Raw genomic sequence first — 17,121 nt, 5'->3', positions numbered from 1 at the left:
AATGGTACAACTTTGTGATAATCCTATAACACCTCTCTCTCTCTCTCTCTCTCTCCCCTCTCTCTCTCTGTGAGTGTGAGTGTGTGTTCAAAAGAACCAAACTTTTTATGAAGATATACCTGGACACTCATGTTCATTGTTACAGTATTTATAAAAGCCAAGTCATGGATTTATCCTAGCCTAACAACAATAGGTAAATGCATAAAGAAAATGTGATAGCATATGCGTGTAGGAAATTCTCAAACAATAAATATTAAATTAAAAAAATAAAAAATAAATTCTACCATGAAAAATAAGACCTTGGAGAAAGCATATAGAAGAAATAGGATCCTCTATATACATTAAAAAAGCTAGACACACATATACAAAGAAGTATATTCAGTTATATTCAGTTATACAAAGAATGAAATGAAAATTGATATGAAAATGGAGATAATAATGCTTAACAAATAAGACATTTTACATAAACATATGCTTTCTCTCATATGTAGAACCCAGATTTGAAAAGATAGAAGTATAGATTAATAATGACTATGTGGAGAAAGGACCAAATGATGGTGATGATGGTAAATATTAACATTGTGATTTTGGTACATATATGAAAATGATATAATAAATCCATTTTTTGCTATGGTCAATGTACATTAAACTATTGAAAACCTGATTAGGCTGGAATGAGTAAAGGATATCTGAATTTGAACATCTAGCTCAGTGGCATATCTAAGGAAGGCAAGCGAAAGGTGAAGAGTATACTAAACCTATTCAACGGAAGAGCAGCAGAAACATTCCTACATTTTATGAAATCCATAAATATGCAAGTACAAGAAGTGTTTATTTCAAATGGATCTGACCAAGAGAACCTCTTAATAGCATATTATGACTAAATGACGAAAAGTGCAGGTTAGAGACATAATATTAAATCTGTTGTTGTGTTGTTGTTATCATCATCATCATCATCATCATCATTAAATATAAAATCTATGAAACAAAAAGTTCCAAATCACATTTAAGAGCAAACTAATCAGCTGAAAAACATTTCTCACACCAGAAAGTTTCTTTTTTTAAAAAAATCATTTATTTCATAAGAACATGAGGTATTTCAAAGAGCACATATTTTGTAGAAATTAAACACACAGCATTGAGTTAAATCATTTCTACATATCACATGTGAACAAATATACTAACAGGAAGATATGGACTTGGAAAAAAAGGAACTCACAGACACATATAATTTCTTTAAAAAGTTTCTTAATTCAAAAAATTATAAATATCTACTAAAACCTTTCACTATTCATTTTCATATGAAAACATAAGTATCAAATTTAGTTACCTATCAGTAGCATACAAAAGTACACAGACAGGGTAAGAATTAGTACAGTACATAAACAAATTGAAAATATATCTGTATGCAAAACATGCTTCTCAAACATTGAGGTATTATTACAATACTTAGGAGTGAACTTCCTGAATAATACCGATCTCTTGGTGGGTGAATCAATTAAATTTACAAAGATGTCCCCTCATATATATCAAATGCCAAACCCCTTTTGTAGCATCTATTGGAATCTAATCTCTTGTAAAAAGGAGGAGTGGCTCTGGAAACTTGGAGTGAACCTGACTTCAATACCCTGTAAAGGTTCCCAACTGTCCTGAACATTCATGGCCAGCATGAAGCATTCACTGAGGTTAGAGGAAAGAAAGAAATTACCTAACAGCATCCTACTCCTGGGCTTTCCAAGGTACCACTAGAACTCCATCAATGACTTGCCCCTATTCAGATCCAAACTTAACAAGGGACCAATATGAAGGTAAACCATTTTTTATGTCAACACAATAGCTTTTTTTCAAGTTAACATGTGCAAAGTAACAGTAACTGTCCATTTAAGAAACATTTAGCACAGAGCATATTGTTTGATTTTCTGTAGCAACTGCTGTTGTCTTTCATACAGTTTCTTCCTTTCCACCAGGAGCTTGGACTCATCAGCCTGCAGAGTGTGGATGTACTCAGTGGCTTTTTTCAGGATGACCACCTTAGCGGCCTTCTCATTGTGCACCAGCTCAGGCACAAGATCCCTGAGGTTCAGGAAGCTGGAGCGCATAATGTCACGGCGTTGGCGCTCCATCCTGTTGTGGTTGCGGCGACGCTCGGTGTTCTCCCGGTCTGAGTTGTTCCGGGATCCCAACCTCGGAGCCTTTGGCCGGAAGACGCATTTGAGAGCTAGCGAAGCGTGGCTCCTGGGCTTCTTCTGAGGCCGTGCGTCCTCCCTGTCCACGTAGGGCAATGGTGGCGCGGCATAGTTGTGTTGCTCCTGAATGAGGTCGTAGCGCTTAAGGATCAGCTCGCTGGACTGCGCGCACCCGGGACTCAGCGCTGCGTTCTCCTGATGCGCCGCGGTGGGGAGCCTGGAGACAGTCTTGGAGAACTGTGTCTCCTCCAGCATGACCACATGGATTTCCTCTCCGCCTTCCTCTACAGAACCTGAGTTGCTTAGGAAGTCCTCTAGGGAACTGCTGAGCCCCTGGTGGTCACCGAGGCTTATCGCTGAGCCGGTGCTGGCGGGGATGGTGGGTACAGGCATAGGCTCGCGCTTATTCGCTGGGAAGAAGACCACAGCAGGGTCCACACACTCCAAGTCCAGGTGGGAAAGCTCTGTGAGCCAGGCTGCTTTCCCACGCCCCACACCTGCTGTCCCACTGCGCTCATGGCCAGCAGAGCTGGCGGCGGCTGCCGCTCCGGGGGCCAAGGTGCCTGCGCCGACGGCGAGGGACCGGTAGCCCCCTGGCAGCTTCTCGCTCACCACACTTTCTGGCTTCCCCCGATTGGAGAAGCCGCTCCACATGCAGTCCTGAAGGATGATCGGGTTGCTGGTGCAGCCGCGGAGTCCTCCCCAGCCGAAAACCTCCTCCTCGCCGGGGTTACTCCATAGGTCGGCCTCAGGCAGCAGCATCTCCGTGGCCCAGTTCACCGGCTCCAGGCTGTGCTCTGCCAAGGCACTGTCAGGTGACAATTGCGGGGTGGGCAACAGTTCAAACTTCTTCCAGATGTCCTCCCCTGGAGGCGTCGAGTTGTGACCACCAAAGTAGATGTCATCTTCTTCCGGGTAGAAGCAGGGTTTCAGCAAGTCAAACTCCAGGTCTGAGTTCTTGCAGATCATTCCGGGCATGGTGGATGTAGTGCAGCTGAGCATCCGATCGTCTCCACCTGACAACGAAAGACCTCTTTCTCCTTATTTCTTTTTAAATATGGGGGTGTTTCGGTCCCGTGGGAGGTCACATAGGGTGTGAGACCCAACCAACCTCCAACACTCTCCGGGGCTACTAGAAGATCTGATCTGAGGCTTTTCAGAGCTGCGAAGTTCTCCAGTGGGCTTTAGAGACAGACAGGTCTTCCTTGTGGCTGCTGCCGCCTGATTGCCCTTGTGCCTAACTAGGGCTCTCCTGGCTTCCACCCAGCTCTCAAGAGCATCTTCCCAGGAGCATCATGTCCTGTGCCTTCCTCCTCCACCCTCCTTTGAATCCACCCACCAGGTCCAGACAGTTGATTGTCACTTCATGTGAAACTTTCAAGGACAGACGGGCACTGATGATGCATTTCAAATCCCCAACGAAAGCAACTTTCCACCGAGATTAGTGTACACAGCAAGATCATCCTTCAGAAAAAAAAGGAGAAATGTGATCTCAGAAAAACAGAAATTGTGTGAATGCACGACCACTAGCTGAGCATTAAGAAGGTGCTTAAGAAAACCTCCGCTCAGAATTAGAAGAAACATAGCACAAACATGACTGCTCCTGAAAGACAATATCCCTTTATAAAAGTAGATATGCAAATGAGAAAAGGAAAAGAATCAAATATTAAGAGTACAACAAAATATAAAACGTGTCAAATGAGAGGAAGAAACAATCTCAGAGTATGTGGAACAAGAATAAAATTATAGTTATCACCCAATTATCACACCGAGTATAATAAGCTGAATTATCCAATTAAAAGACAGAGAATCTACTTGGGCTTAGATACATTCCAGAAACATGATGCTTACAAGAAAATAATCTCTCTGCAAATAAAGAGACCGAGTAAAAACATAGGAAATGATAATCCAAGCAAATATAATGGAGCAGGGGTAGCTTTATCATAACCAGCAAAATAGAATTTAAGACACAAAAAAGGCCACTATACACTGAACAAAAGATGGTTCATGAAGAAGATAGAACTAAGAGTTGGGAAGTAGGGGAATGTTTGCCTGGCATGTGAAAGGATCTGAGTTTGGTATCTGTCTGCACCACAAAAAGAAAATACCATTTCTATAAATGTGTACATTTTCAATGTTGAAGGCCCTAATTGTATGAAAACACAACTAATCATACTAGTCAAAGGCTTCATTAAAATAATAGGTGACTTCAATCCCCTATTCAAAGACACCCAAGTGAAAACAATAGATCTTCAAAACCAAAAATTAGCTAAGAAATGTCAGAATCACATACTACACATAGTAAGTTAATGTAAAGAGACATCTACATAATATTCCATTTAACAGCTGCAGTATACACATTTGATCACCAGCACATTACTAACATAAAGCATGTATTAATCTACAGAGAAATTATCATTGAATTGAATATAATAATGTATCATTTATAATCTCAATGGAATTAAAATACAAATCAATAAATAGCAAAAGAAAATGAATAACCTATTTATATATGCTGTAGTTAGATAACACAGTAGTTCATGATTGGTGAGTTATTTAAGAAGTCGAAGTAGAAATTATAAAATTCTTCTATCAAATGAAATTGGAAATAGCCTTAAGAGGGAAGTTTACATCACCAAATGTTAAATAAGTAATATATAGAGATTTTAAATAGATACTTGAAATGCATCTCAAGTGCTTATAAAAACAAGGTCACTTGCTCCACTACTATGTTCATAGCAGCTTTATTCATAATAGCCAGAAACTGGAAACAGTGTAGATGTCCCTCAACAGAAGAATGAATAAAGAAAATGTGGCACATCTACATAATGAAATAATATTCAGCTATTAAAAAAAGTCATCATGAGCTTTGCAGGCAAATGGATGGAACTAGAAAATATCATCCTGATTGAGGTAACCCAGACTCAGAAAGACAGGTATACTCACTTATAAGTGGACATTAGCCATAAAGTACAGCATACCCATGCTACAATCCACAGACACAAAGAAACTAGATAATGAGGAGGTCCCAAGGAAGGATGCATGACTCTTACTCAGAAAAGGGAAAAAAGTAGTTATCAGAAATGGATGAATGGAGGGAACTGGGAAGGAGAGTAGATGAGGAGGGGAACAACTGGGATCAGGATCAAGTGTGGGGAGGAAGGGGCAGAAGAGGGCCAGGCCAGAAAAAGGAAATGAGTAGTCAAGAGGATCTCTAGAACTAGCCAGAGACCTGGGATGCATGTGTATGCTTCTGGGAGTCTATGGAGGTGACTCTAGCAACTGGGGATATGGAGACTGAAATGGGCACCTCCTGTAGCCAAATGGGACTTTCCAGTGGAAAGAAGGGGACATAAACCCACCCACAAACCTTAGACCCCAAATTTGTTCTCCCTACAAGATGTGCAGGGATAAAGCTGGAACAGAGATTCAGGGAACGGCCAACCAATGACTGCTCCAAGTTGAGACCTACACCATGGGAGAGAACCAACCCTGGTCACTGATACCTTGCTATGCTTGCAGATGGAAGCCTATACCATAACTGTTTCCTGAGAAGCTTCACCCAGCAGCTGATGGAAACAGAAACATAGACCCACAGCTGAACATCAGGGAGAGCTCAGGGAGACTGGTAGAAGAGTGAGGGATAGAATTGAGCAAGCTGATGGGGTCAAGGACATCACAAGACCTACAGAGTCAACTAACCTGGGCCACGGGGGCTCACAGAAATTGAACCACCAGCGAAAAAGCATGCAAAGGCTGGACCTAGACCCCCAACACATTAGTAGCAGATGTGCACCTTGGTCTTCATGTGAGTCCCCTAACAAGTAGACTGTTGGCTAACTCTGACTCTGTTGCCTTCCATTGGATCCCCTTCCCCTATCTGGACTGCTTGGTTGTGCCTCAGTGGGAGAGGATGCACTTAGTCCTTCTAGAACTAGATGGGAGAGGGTGGGGTGGTACCCAAGGAAGGGGAGTTCCCCTTCAAGAGGAAGGCTAATGGGGGAAGGAATGTGGGAGTGTGGGGCTGGGAAGAGAGGAGGGGTGGGGTCTGTGATTGGGATGTAAAATGAATAAATAAATTTAAAAAAGACAAGGCTAAAACCAAATTCCAAATAAGTACAAGAGAAATAATAAGTAGTACAGCAAAATAGTACAGCAAAAGTAGAATAGAAACATGAAGACAGTACAAAAGTTAATGTTTAAAATGGTAGTTATTCAAAAAAAGATAATAATTTTTATTAAATTTAATGGAAGAAAGAGAAAAATAAGTAAAACTACTTTTAAAAACTAATACCAGACACCACTGAAATTCAGAGCCTCATAAGAAAACATTCTATTGAATTATATGTAAATATATTGGAAAATCTAGACGTGGACAGATCTTTGGGCATAGATGCTATAAAGACTGAACCAAAAACATAATGAGTAGTGATAGTGAAGCTGTAGGAACAAGTCTTCTAATAAACAAACAAACAAACAAACCAAAGACTTGATGGTTTCCCTCCTACACTTTAAAATAGAGATAATACCAATCAATGCCCCTTAAAAAATTTATAAAGGAAGAGAAGCAATAATAGCAAAAGTCATTCTATGAAGCTAATATGTCTGAATAAAACCTGAAATAATGTAACCAAAAAAATAACTTGTTCCAGTACCTCTTAAGAGTACAAATGCAGTATTCCTCAAAAAATACTTTTAAATCAAATTAAAAGCACATTAAAGATATCATTCACCTTGATAAAATTGGTTTCAAGTCAAGGCTGTATGAATGATTCAATATAAGAATTGGGGTAACTTGGTCTTGCAAACTTTATATGCCCCAGTACAGGGGAATGCCAGGGCCAAGAAGTGGGAGTGCATTTGAAATGTAAATGAAGAAAATGTCTAATAAATTTTTTTTAAAAAACTCTGAGAAAAAAAAAGAATTGGGGTAAACATAATGTAGCTCATAAGTAGAATCAAGTGTAAAAATTACATGACCACATCAATAGGCATAGGAAAAACCTTTCATTTAATTAAGTATCCCTTCACAATAAAAGGCACAAATAAATTACATATAGCAGGATTGTATCTGTATGTAACAAAGGCTTTATATAACAAATCCATAACCCAGCATCATACTGCACAGGGCAAAACTGAAATGTTGAAGTTCATACAAAAGCAAAAAGACTTCACATAGACAAAACAATGTAGTGGAACTGAGCAGAGGATCCAGAAATAAATACACTCTTGGCAAACTGATTCCCAATAAATGTAGCAAAACCATCTCTTGGAGAAAGGACATTCTTTTTAACACATTGTGCTGGGAACACAAGTTATCTGCATATACAGGAGACAATCAAGGCTCTTGTACCTCTTGCACAAAAAAATTATTCTAAAACAATTTGATATTAAATTTAGGATTTAAAACCTTAAAAGTGCATAAAAATATGAGGGAAATAGTCCAAGAGGGAAGTAATTCATGTGTAATGATTTCCCAACTAGAATGTCAATAGCTTAGGATACAAGCAAAAGTTGACAAATAAGATTATAACATATTAAAAACTTCTGCAAAGAAAAGGAACCAACAGAGTTAGGAGGTATGATAATGAATGCTAATTGTCAACTTCACAGAATCCAGAATCAGCTATGAGATGGGGCTTCTGGGCATGCCTTTGGAAGATTTTTTTTTCAAACATAATATTTTCTTAAAATACAGTATTTTAAAATACATATTCTTAAAATACAATATTCTTAAAATAATAATTTATTTATAATATTAAATAATATTTATTCTTTGAGAATTTAATACATGTATACAATGTATTTCAATCATATTTACTCCCCAGTCCTCCCTTCAAATTCTTCCTAGATCACCTTCCATGTCACCTTCCCCATTTTATGTCCTCATCTTTTTTAAGTAAGCACTGGAACAGTCCAGTTTGTGCTGCCTATACACACACACACACACACACACACACACAGAAGGGGGAGGGACTCACTGGAGTATTGTCAGCCTATTAAGGACCATATCCCTAAAGAAAAATTACTTATACTATACTAGCATCCATAAGCTGTCAGTAGCTCCTCACCTTGTACTGTGGTTTCTCATGGCTCTCCTTCAACTATGCCACAATGCTGACTGTACTGCACACACAACCACACCTCCTGTGAACTCATAAATGCCATGACTCTGTCATGTCCAGAAGACACTGTTTCACCTGAATCCTCCCAAACTCTGGCTCTTAAGATTTTTCTGTGTTCTCTTCTTTAATGCTTTCTGAACCTTGGGAGGAGGGTGTGATATACAGATGTTCCAATCCAAGCAAACAACAGACACTTGTTTTCTGCACAGGTGAGGCATGGGATTTTCTTGTTATTTTATTGTGATGGGAAGATCCAGTCAATGTGGGTGAAAATTGTTCTTGGGCAGGAGTTTTCTGGACTTTATAAGATCCAGAAAGTGAGCTTAATGCTAGCATGTATGCATTTATTGCTCTGTTTCTTGATTGCAGATGCAATGGGAAGAGTTCCCTCAAGCTCCTGCCTTTGTAATTTCCCCACCAGGAAGGATTATAGAATGAACTGAGAGGTAGAATAAACCCTTTCTCCCTTTTGTGGCTTTTGACAGATTATTTTGCCACAGCATCAGGAAAGAAATTATGACAAGGTGCAACCTCCAGAATGGGAGAGTATACTTGCTACCCATGCATTTGACACATGATATATAAAAACATAAAAATTTAGCAAGCCCTGCTACAATGATAATGATAATAATCATGATAATAATAATAATAATAATGATGTTTTGCTGCTTTAACTTAAAATAGTAGTAGTTGTAAGATTTTTCTGCTGTTGGTGGGATTGCAAGATTGTACAACCACTCTGGAAATCAGTCTGGCGGTTTCTCAGAAAATTGGACATGGTACTACCAGAGGATCCCGCAATACCTCTCCTGAGCATATATCCAGAAGATGTTCCAACTAGTAAGAAAGAAACATGCTCCACTATGTTCATAGCAGCCTTATTTATAATAGCCAGAAGCTGGAAATAACCAAGATACCCTTCAAGAGAGGAATGGATACAAAAAATGTGGTATATTTACACAATGGAGTACTACTCAGCTATTAAAAAGAATGAATTTATGAAATTCCTAGCCAAATGGATGGACCTGGAGGGCATCATCCTGAGTGAGGTAACACAATCACAAAGGAACTCACACAATATGTACTCATTGATACGTGGATATTAGCCCAAAACCAACAATGGAGGAGTGTTCCTCTTTCTCCACATCCTTGACAGCATCTGCTGTCACCTGAATTTTTGATCTTAGCCATTCTGACTGGTGTGAGGAGGAATCTCAGGGTTGTTTTGATTTGCATTTCCCTGATGATTAAGGATGTTGAACATTTTTTCAGGTGCTTCTCTGCCATTCGGTATTCCTCAGGTGAGAATTCTTTATTCAGTTCTGAGCCCCATTTTTTAATGGGGTTATTTGATTTTCTGGAGTCCACCTTCTTAAGTTCTTTATATATATTGGATATTAGTTCTCTATCTGATTTAGGATAGGTAAAGATCCTTTCCCAATGTGTTGGTGGTCGTTTTGTCTTATTGAAGGTGTCTTTTGCCTTGCAGAAGCTTTGCAGTTTCATGAGGTCCCATTTGTCAATTCTCAATCTTACAGCACAAGCCATTGCTGTTCTATTCAGGAATCTTTCCCCTGTGCCCATATCTTCAAGACTTTTCCGCACTTTCTCCTCTATAAGTTTCAGTGTCTCTGGTTTTATGTGAAGTTCCTTGATCCACTTAGATTTGACCTTAGTACAAGGAGATAGGAATGGATCAATTCGCATTCTTCTACATGATAACAACCAGTTGTGCCAGCACCATTTGTTGAAAATGCTGTCTTTCTTCCACTGGATGGTTTTAGCTCCCTTGTCAAAGATCAAGTGACCATAGGTGTGTGGGTTCATTTCTCGGTCTTCAATTCTATTCCATTGGTCTACTTGTCTGTCACTATACCAGTACCATGCAGTTTTTATCACAATTGCTCTGTAGTAAAACTTTAGGTCAGGCATGGTGATTCCACCAGAGGTTCTTTTATCCTTGAGAAGAGTTTTTGCTATCCTAGGTTTTTTGTTATTCCAGATGAATTTGCAGATTGCTCTTTCTAATTCGTTGAAGAATTGAGTTGGAATTTTGATGGGGATTGCATTGAATCTGTAGATTGCTTTTGGCAAGATAGCCATTTTTACTATATTGATCCTGCCAATCCATGAGCATGGGAGATCTTTCTATCTTCTGAGATCTTCTTTAATTTCTTTCTTCAGAGACTTGAAGTTTTTATTATACAGATCTCTCACTTCCTTAGTTAGAGTCACGCCAAGATATTTTATATTATTTGTGACTATTGAGAAGGGTGTTGTTTCCCTACTTTCTTTCTCAGCCTGTTTATTCTTCGTGTAGAGAAAGGCCATTGACTTGCTTGAATGAAATTCTTAAGTATGAAATTCTTAACTAATAAAGTACTTCTGTAGTGATAGTAAAACAACAACAACAACAACAACAACTAAGGTTATTTATAATGTTAAAATTGAGGGTAGATGATGAAAGAAGAATGGAAACAATAGAAGACAGAAAGATAGATGATTGATACATACACGGTGTCTTAGTTAGGGTTTTACTGCTGTGAACAGACACCATGACCACGGCAAGTCTTATAAAAAACAACATTTAACTGGGGCTGGCTTACAGGTTCAGAGATTCAGTCCATTACCATCAAGGGGGAAGCATGTTAGCATCCAGGCAGGCATGGCTCAGGAAGAGCTGAGAGTTCTATGTCTTCATCCAAAGGCAGCTAGTGGAAGACTGACTTCCAGGCAACTGGGTTGAGAGCCTTAAGCCCATACCCACAGTGACACACCTACTCCAACCAGGTCTCACCTATTCCAACAAGGCCACACCTCCAAATGATGCCTTCCCTGGTCCAAGAATATACAAACCATCACAACATGCTATAGTGATAGATGATTGACAGTAAATAGATACATATAGAGAGACAGACACACATACATGTGTAGAAAATGTGGAGGGAAATCTATTATAATGCCCTTTTATGTCTACATTCCAGGCCTTATGCCACATGTTTATGAGGTGAACATTATGTGTAATGGAAGGAGCAAAGAATTCTTTTTATTTCTAAGTCTTAAAAAAAAACTAACACCACTAAACTTATTTTTATGTTTATTACACATTTGTTTCACTATGAGTACACATTAGAAGTGATTTATCATACAACTTGTGAACAAATTTGATATTCTCTACTGAATGGGTTTAAAAGGAACATAAAACTGTAAAATACTAGTTTAATTCTAGTTCTAAGTTCTAAGTTATGATAACTAGAACAATAAACACCATGATGATTTTACTGAATTTTCCAAGTTGGATTTCACTATAGAAGTCTTTTTGTTTTTAATAACAGTTTATTTCAAGAAATGAAGGGCTACTTATAAAAGCCATTTTACCTTAAGTATTGAGAATAAATATGTATTAACACAAAACTCCTTCCTACTTAAAGTTATGCATTGAAGGAGATTAACTAATGTCAACTACAAATCTAGTGTCTTAAAAGTATATTACATAAATTCTCTATGTATCTATTATCTATTGCCTTTCTTTCTTTACTATATTATTTCCCTTACTACTAGTAAAAGGTATCTTTATTAGTTCTTTGAAAATTTCCTATTGTCTTTGAGATACTTTGCCTTCTAGTGTCTTAAATCTTAAATCACATACAATGTGTTCCATTTGCTTTTGTCATAAAGAGTTAAGCCAATATAAGGATGATACACAACACAACTCCATGTGACATTCATGATAAACATTTGGTACTCAGAACAGGAATGGTCAAATACTGCTTAGTGACAGAAATTCAAAATGAATTAGTTCTAAGGGGGCCCATGTTGTGGACAAACATAGACTTCTAGAATTCACTAAATGTTTCAGGTGAAGACTGCCATGCTGAGCTTCTAGAATTTGATGAACATAAAAACACTACTTGAGACTTCCAGAGCAGGTGAGGGAGGCATCTTGTGTCCCAGGTCCCTGAGAGACCAGTCTGCGCAGGTGAGAGTGCAGACTACAGAGGCAACACACTTCTGGGACAGGCCCAGTTTTGGGAATTCATTTTCAGCCAGGAGGCAGGTCTGAAGGCCAGATCTCTGTGCACCTTCCCTGCAAAGGAGAGCTTGCCTGCAGAGAGTACTCTGACCACTGAGACTCAGGAGAGAGCTGGACCCCCAGAACTGCTGACAGAGGCTAACAGAATCACAGGTGGAACAAGCTCCAGCCAGAGACAACTATAACAACTAAGGCCAGAGATTAACAGGTGGCGAAAGGCAAATATAAGAATCTTACTAACAGAAACCAGGAATGCTCACCTTCATCAGAAACCAGCATTCCCAACTCAGCCAGTCCTGGATACCCCAACACACCCGAAAAGCAAGACTCAGAATCAAAATGATATCTCATGATGCTGGGAGAGGACTTTAAGAAGGGCATTAATAATTCACTTAAAGAAATAAAAGAGAACACGGCTAAACAGGTAGAACTCCTTAAAGAATAACAGGAAAACACTGCTAAACAGGTAGAAGTCCTTAAAGAGAAAACCCAAAATTACAGGAAAACATAACCAAACAGGTGATGAAATTGAACAATACCATCCAATACCTAAAATGGAAAGTAGAAACAATAAAAACCCAAAGTGAGACAACTCTGGAGATAGAAACCCTAGGAAAGAAATCAGAAACCATAGATGCGAGCATCAGCAACAGAATACAAGAGATGGAAGAGAGAATCTAAGGTGCAGAAGATTCCATAGAGAACATAGGCATAACAATCAAAGAAAATACAAAATCCCAAAAGATCCTAATTCAAAACATCCAGGAAATCCAGGACACAATGAGAAGACCAAACCTATGAATAAGAGGAGTGGATGAGAATGAAGATTTTCAACATAAAGGGGCAGCAAATCTATCTTCAACAAAATTATAAAAGAAAACTTCCCAAACCTAAAGAAAGAGATGCACATGAACATACAAAAAGCCTACAGAACTCCAAATAGACTGGACCAGAAAAGAAATTCCTCCTGACACATAATAATCAGAACAACAAATGCACTAAATAAAGATAGAATATTAAAAGCAGTAAGGGAAAAAGGTCAAGTAACATATAAAGGCAGGCCTATTAGAATTACACCAGACTTCTCACCAGAGACTAGGAAAGCCAGAAGATCCTGGAAAGTTGTCATAGAGACCCTAAGAGAACACAAACGCCAGCCTAGGATACTATATCCAACAAAAATCTTAATTATCATAGATTGAGAAACCAAAGTATTCCATGATAAAACCAAATTCACACAATGTATTTACACGAATCCAGCCCTTCAAAGGATAATAAAAAGAAAACACCAACACAAGGACAGAAACTACACCCTAGAAAAAGAAAGTAATCCTTCAACAAACCTAAAAGAAGGTAGTTGTAAGAACAGAATTCAAACTTTAACAACAAAACACAGGAAGCAACAATTACTTTTCTTTAATTTCTCTTTACATTAATGGACTCAATTCCCCAATATAAATACATAGATTAACAGACTGGCTACAAAAACAGAACCCAACATTTTGCTACTTAAAGGAAACCCATCTCAGGGAAGAAGACAGACAGTATTTCAGAGTGAACGACTGGAAAAGAATTTTTCAAGAAAATGGTCCTAAGAAACAAGCTGAAGTAGCCATTCTAGTATCGAATAAAATTGACTTCCAACCCAAAGTTATCAAAAAAGACAAGGAGGGGCACTTCATATTCTTCAAAGTTAAAATCTACCAAGATGAACTCTCAATTCTGAATATCTATGCTCCAAATAAAAGGGCAGTCACATTCATTAAAGAAACTTTAGTAAAGCTCAAAGCACACATTGCACCTCACATAATAATAGTGGGAGACTTCAACAACCCACTGTCACCAATGGACAGATCCTGGAAACAGAAACTAAACTGAGACACATGGACACGAGCAGAAGTTATGAAAGAAATGGATTTAATAGATATCTACAGAATATTTTATCCTAAAACAAAAGGATATAACTTCTTCTTCTCAGCACCACCTGGTACCTCCTCCAAAATTGACCATATAATTGGTCAAAAAACAGGCCTACACAGATACAAAAATATTGAAATTATCCCGTGAATCCTATCAGATCACCACGGACTAAGGTTGATCTTCAATAACAGCATAAATAATAGAAAGCCAACATTCACGTGGAAACTGAACAACACTCTACTCAATGATTCCTTGGTCAAGGAATAAATAAAGAAAGAAATTAAAGACTTTTTAGAGTTTAATGAAAATGAAGCCACAACATACCCAAACTTATGGAACACAATGAAGGCATTCCTAAGAGGGAAACTCATAGCTCTGAGTGCCTCCAAAACGAAAATAGAGAGAGCATGCACTAGCACCCTTACAGCACACCTAGAAGCTTTAGAACTACAGGAAGCAAATTCACCCAAGAGGAATAGATATTAGGAAATAATCAAACACAGGGCTGAAATCAACCAAGTGGAAAGGAAAAGAACTATTCAAAGAATCAACCAAACCAGGGGCTGGTTCTTTGAGAAAATCAAGAAGATAGACAAACCCTTAGCCAGACTAACTAGAGGGCTAGGGACAGTATTCTAAAAAACAAAATCAGAAATGAAAAAGGAAACATGACAACAGAACCTGAGGAAATCCAAAACATCATCAGATCCTCCTACAAAAGGCTATACTCAACAAAACTGGAAAACTTGGATGAAATGGATAGCTTCCTAGACCGATACCAGGTACCAAAGTTAAATCGGGATCAGATTAATGATCTAAACAGTCCCATTTCCCCTAAAGAAATAGAAGCAGTCATCAATAGTCTCCCAACCAAAAAAAGCCCAGGACTAGATGGGTTTAGTGCAGAGTTTTAGCAGACCTTCAAGGAAGACCTAATTCCAACTCTTCTCAAACTATTACACAAAATAGAAAAAGAAGATACTCTACCCAATTCATTCTATGAAACCACAATTACTCTAATACTTAAAGCACACAAATATCAAACAAAGAAAGAGAACTTAAGACCAATTTCCCTTATGAATATCAATGCAAAAATACTCAATAAAATCCTCACTAACCGAATCCAAGAACACATCAAAATGATCATCCATCATGACCAAGTAGGCTTCATCTCAGGGATGCAGGGATGGTTTAAAATATGGAAATCCATCAACGTAATTCACTATGTAAACAAACTCAAAGACAAAAACCACAAGATCATCTCGTTAGATGCTGAGAAAGAATTTGACGAAATCCAACACCCCTTAATGATAAAAGTCTTGGAAAGATCACGAATTCAAGGAACATACTGAAACATAATAAAAGCAATATACAGCAAACCAGTAGCCAACATCAAAGTAAATGGAGAGAAACTCAAGTAATCCCACTAAAATCAGGGACTAAACAAGGCTGCCCACTTTCTACCTACCTATTCAATATAGTACTTGAAGTTCTAGCCAGAGCAATTCGAGATCAAAAGGAGATAAAGGGGATACAAATTGGAAAGGAAGAAGTCGAAATATCACTATTGGCAGTTGATATGGTAGTGTATATAAGTGACCCTAAAAATTCCACCATAAAACTCCTAAACCTGATAAACAGCTTCATTGAAGGTATAGGTTCATTATAGGTGGATATAAAATTAACTCAAACAAATCAATAGCCTTTCTCTATACAAAATATAAATGGGCTGAGAAAGAAATTAGGGAAACAACACCCTTCTCAATAGTCACAAATAATATAAAATACCTTGGCGTGACTCTAACTAAGTAAGTGAAAGATCTGTATGATAAGAACTTCAAGTCTCTGAAGAAAGATATTGAAGAAGATCGCAGAAGATGGAAAGATCTCCCATGCTCATGGATTGGCACGATTAATATAGTAAAAATAGCTATGCTGCCAAAAGCAATCTACAGATTCAATGCAATCCTCATCAAAATTCAAACTCAATTCTTCACTGAGTTAGAAAGGGCGATTTGCAAATTCATCTAGAATAATAAAAAACCTAGGATAGAAAAAACTATTCTCAAAGAACCTCTGGTGGAATCACCATCCCTGACCTCAAGCTGTACTACAGAGCAATTGTTGCAAAAACTGCATGGTAGTGGTACAGCGACAGACAGGTAGATCAATGGAATAGAATTGAAGATCCAGAAATGAATCCACACACCTATGGTCACTTGATCTTTGACAAGGGAGCTAAAACCATCCAGTGGAAAAAAGACAGCATTTTCAACAAATGGTGCTGGCACAACTGGTGGTTATCATGTAGAAGAATGCAAATTGATCCATTCTTATCTCCTTGTTCGAAGCTCAAGTCTAAGTGGATCAAAGTCCTCCACATAAAACCAGAGACACTGAAATTTATAGAGGAGAAAGTGGAGAAAAGCCTCGAAGATATGGGCACATGTTGAAAATTCCTATACAGAACACCAATGGCTTGTGCTTGTAAGATCAAGAATTGTTGAATGTGACCTCATAAATTTGCAAAGCTTCTGTAAGGCAAAAACACTGTTAATAAGACAAAAAGGCCACCACCAGATTGCAAAAGGATATTTACCAATCTTAAATCTGATTGGCGACTAAGATACAATATATACAAAGAACTCAAGAAGCTGGACTCCAGAAATCAAATAACCCAATTAAAAATGGGGTTCAGAGCTAAACAAAGAACTCTAACTGAGGAATATTGAATGGCTGAGAAGCACCTGAAAAAAAAATGTTCAACATCCTTAATCATTAGGGAAATGCAAATCAAAACAACCCTAAGATTACACCTCACATCAGTCAGAATGGCTAAGATCAAAAATTCACGAGA

At 38.3% G+C, this 17,121-nt stretch overlaps 1 protein-coding gene across 1 annotated transcript; it reads right to left on the bottom strand.

The window, feature by feature from the left end:
- Positions 1–1,892: 1,892 nt before the first annotated feature.
- On the bottom strand, positions 1,893–3,188 carry LOC110289142 (protein S-Myc). Its single transcript, XM_021155322.1, has one exon. It carries the CDS (start codon positions 3,186–3,188, stop codon positions 1,893–1,895), a length of 1,296 nt encoding a protein of 431 aa, XP_021010981.1.
- Between the last annotated feature and the right edge of the window lie 13,933 nt (positions 3,189–17,121).

Source organism: Mus caroli, unplaced genomic scaffold (assembly GCF_978045245.1).
Source record: "Mus caroli unplaced genomic scaffold, Mus_caroli_1 scaffold_5, whole genome shotgun sequence".
Taxonomy (NCBI): domain Eukaryota; kingdom Metazoa; phylum Chordata; class Mammalia; order Rodentia; family Muridae; genus Mus; species Mus caroli.
Note: the sequence above shows the minus strand (reverse complement) of the source record. Positions and strands in the feature narration are given on the sequence as shown.

Bases quoted from the DNA above. Each gene is read 5' to 3' on its own strand.
- LOC110289142 (XM_021155322.1), bottom strand. From the start codon at position 3,188: ATGCTCAGCTGCACTACATCCACCATGCCCGGAATGATCTGCAAGAAC.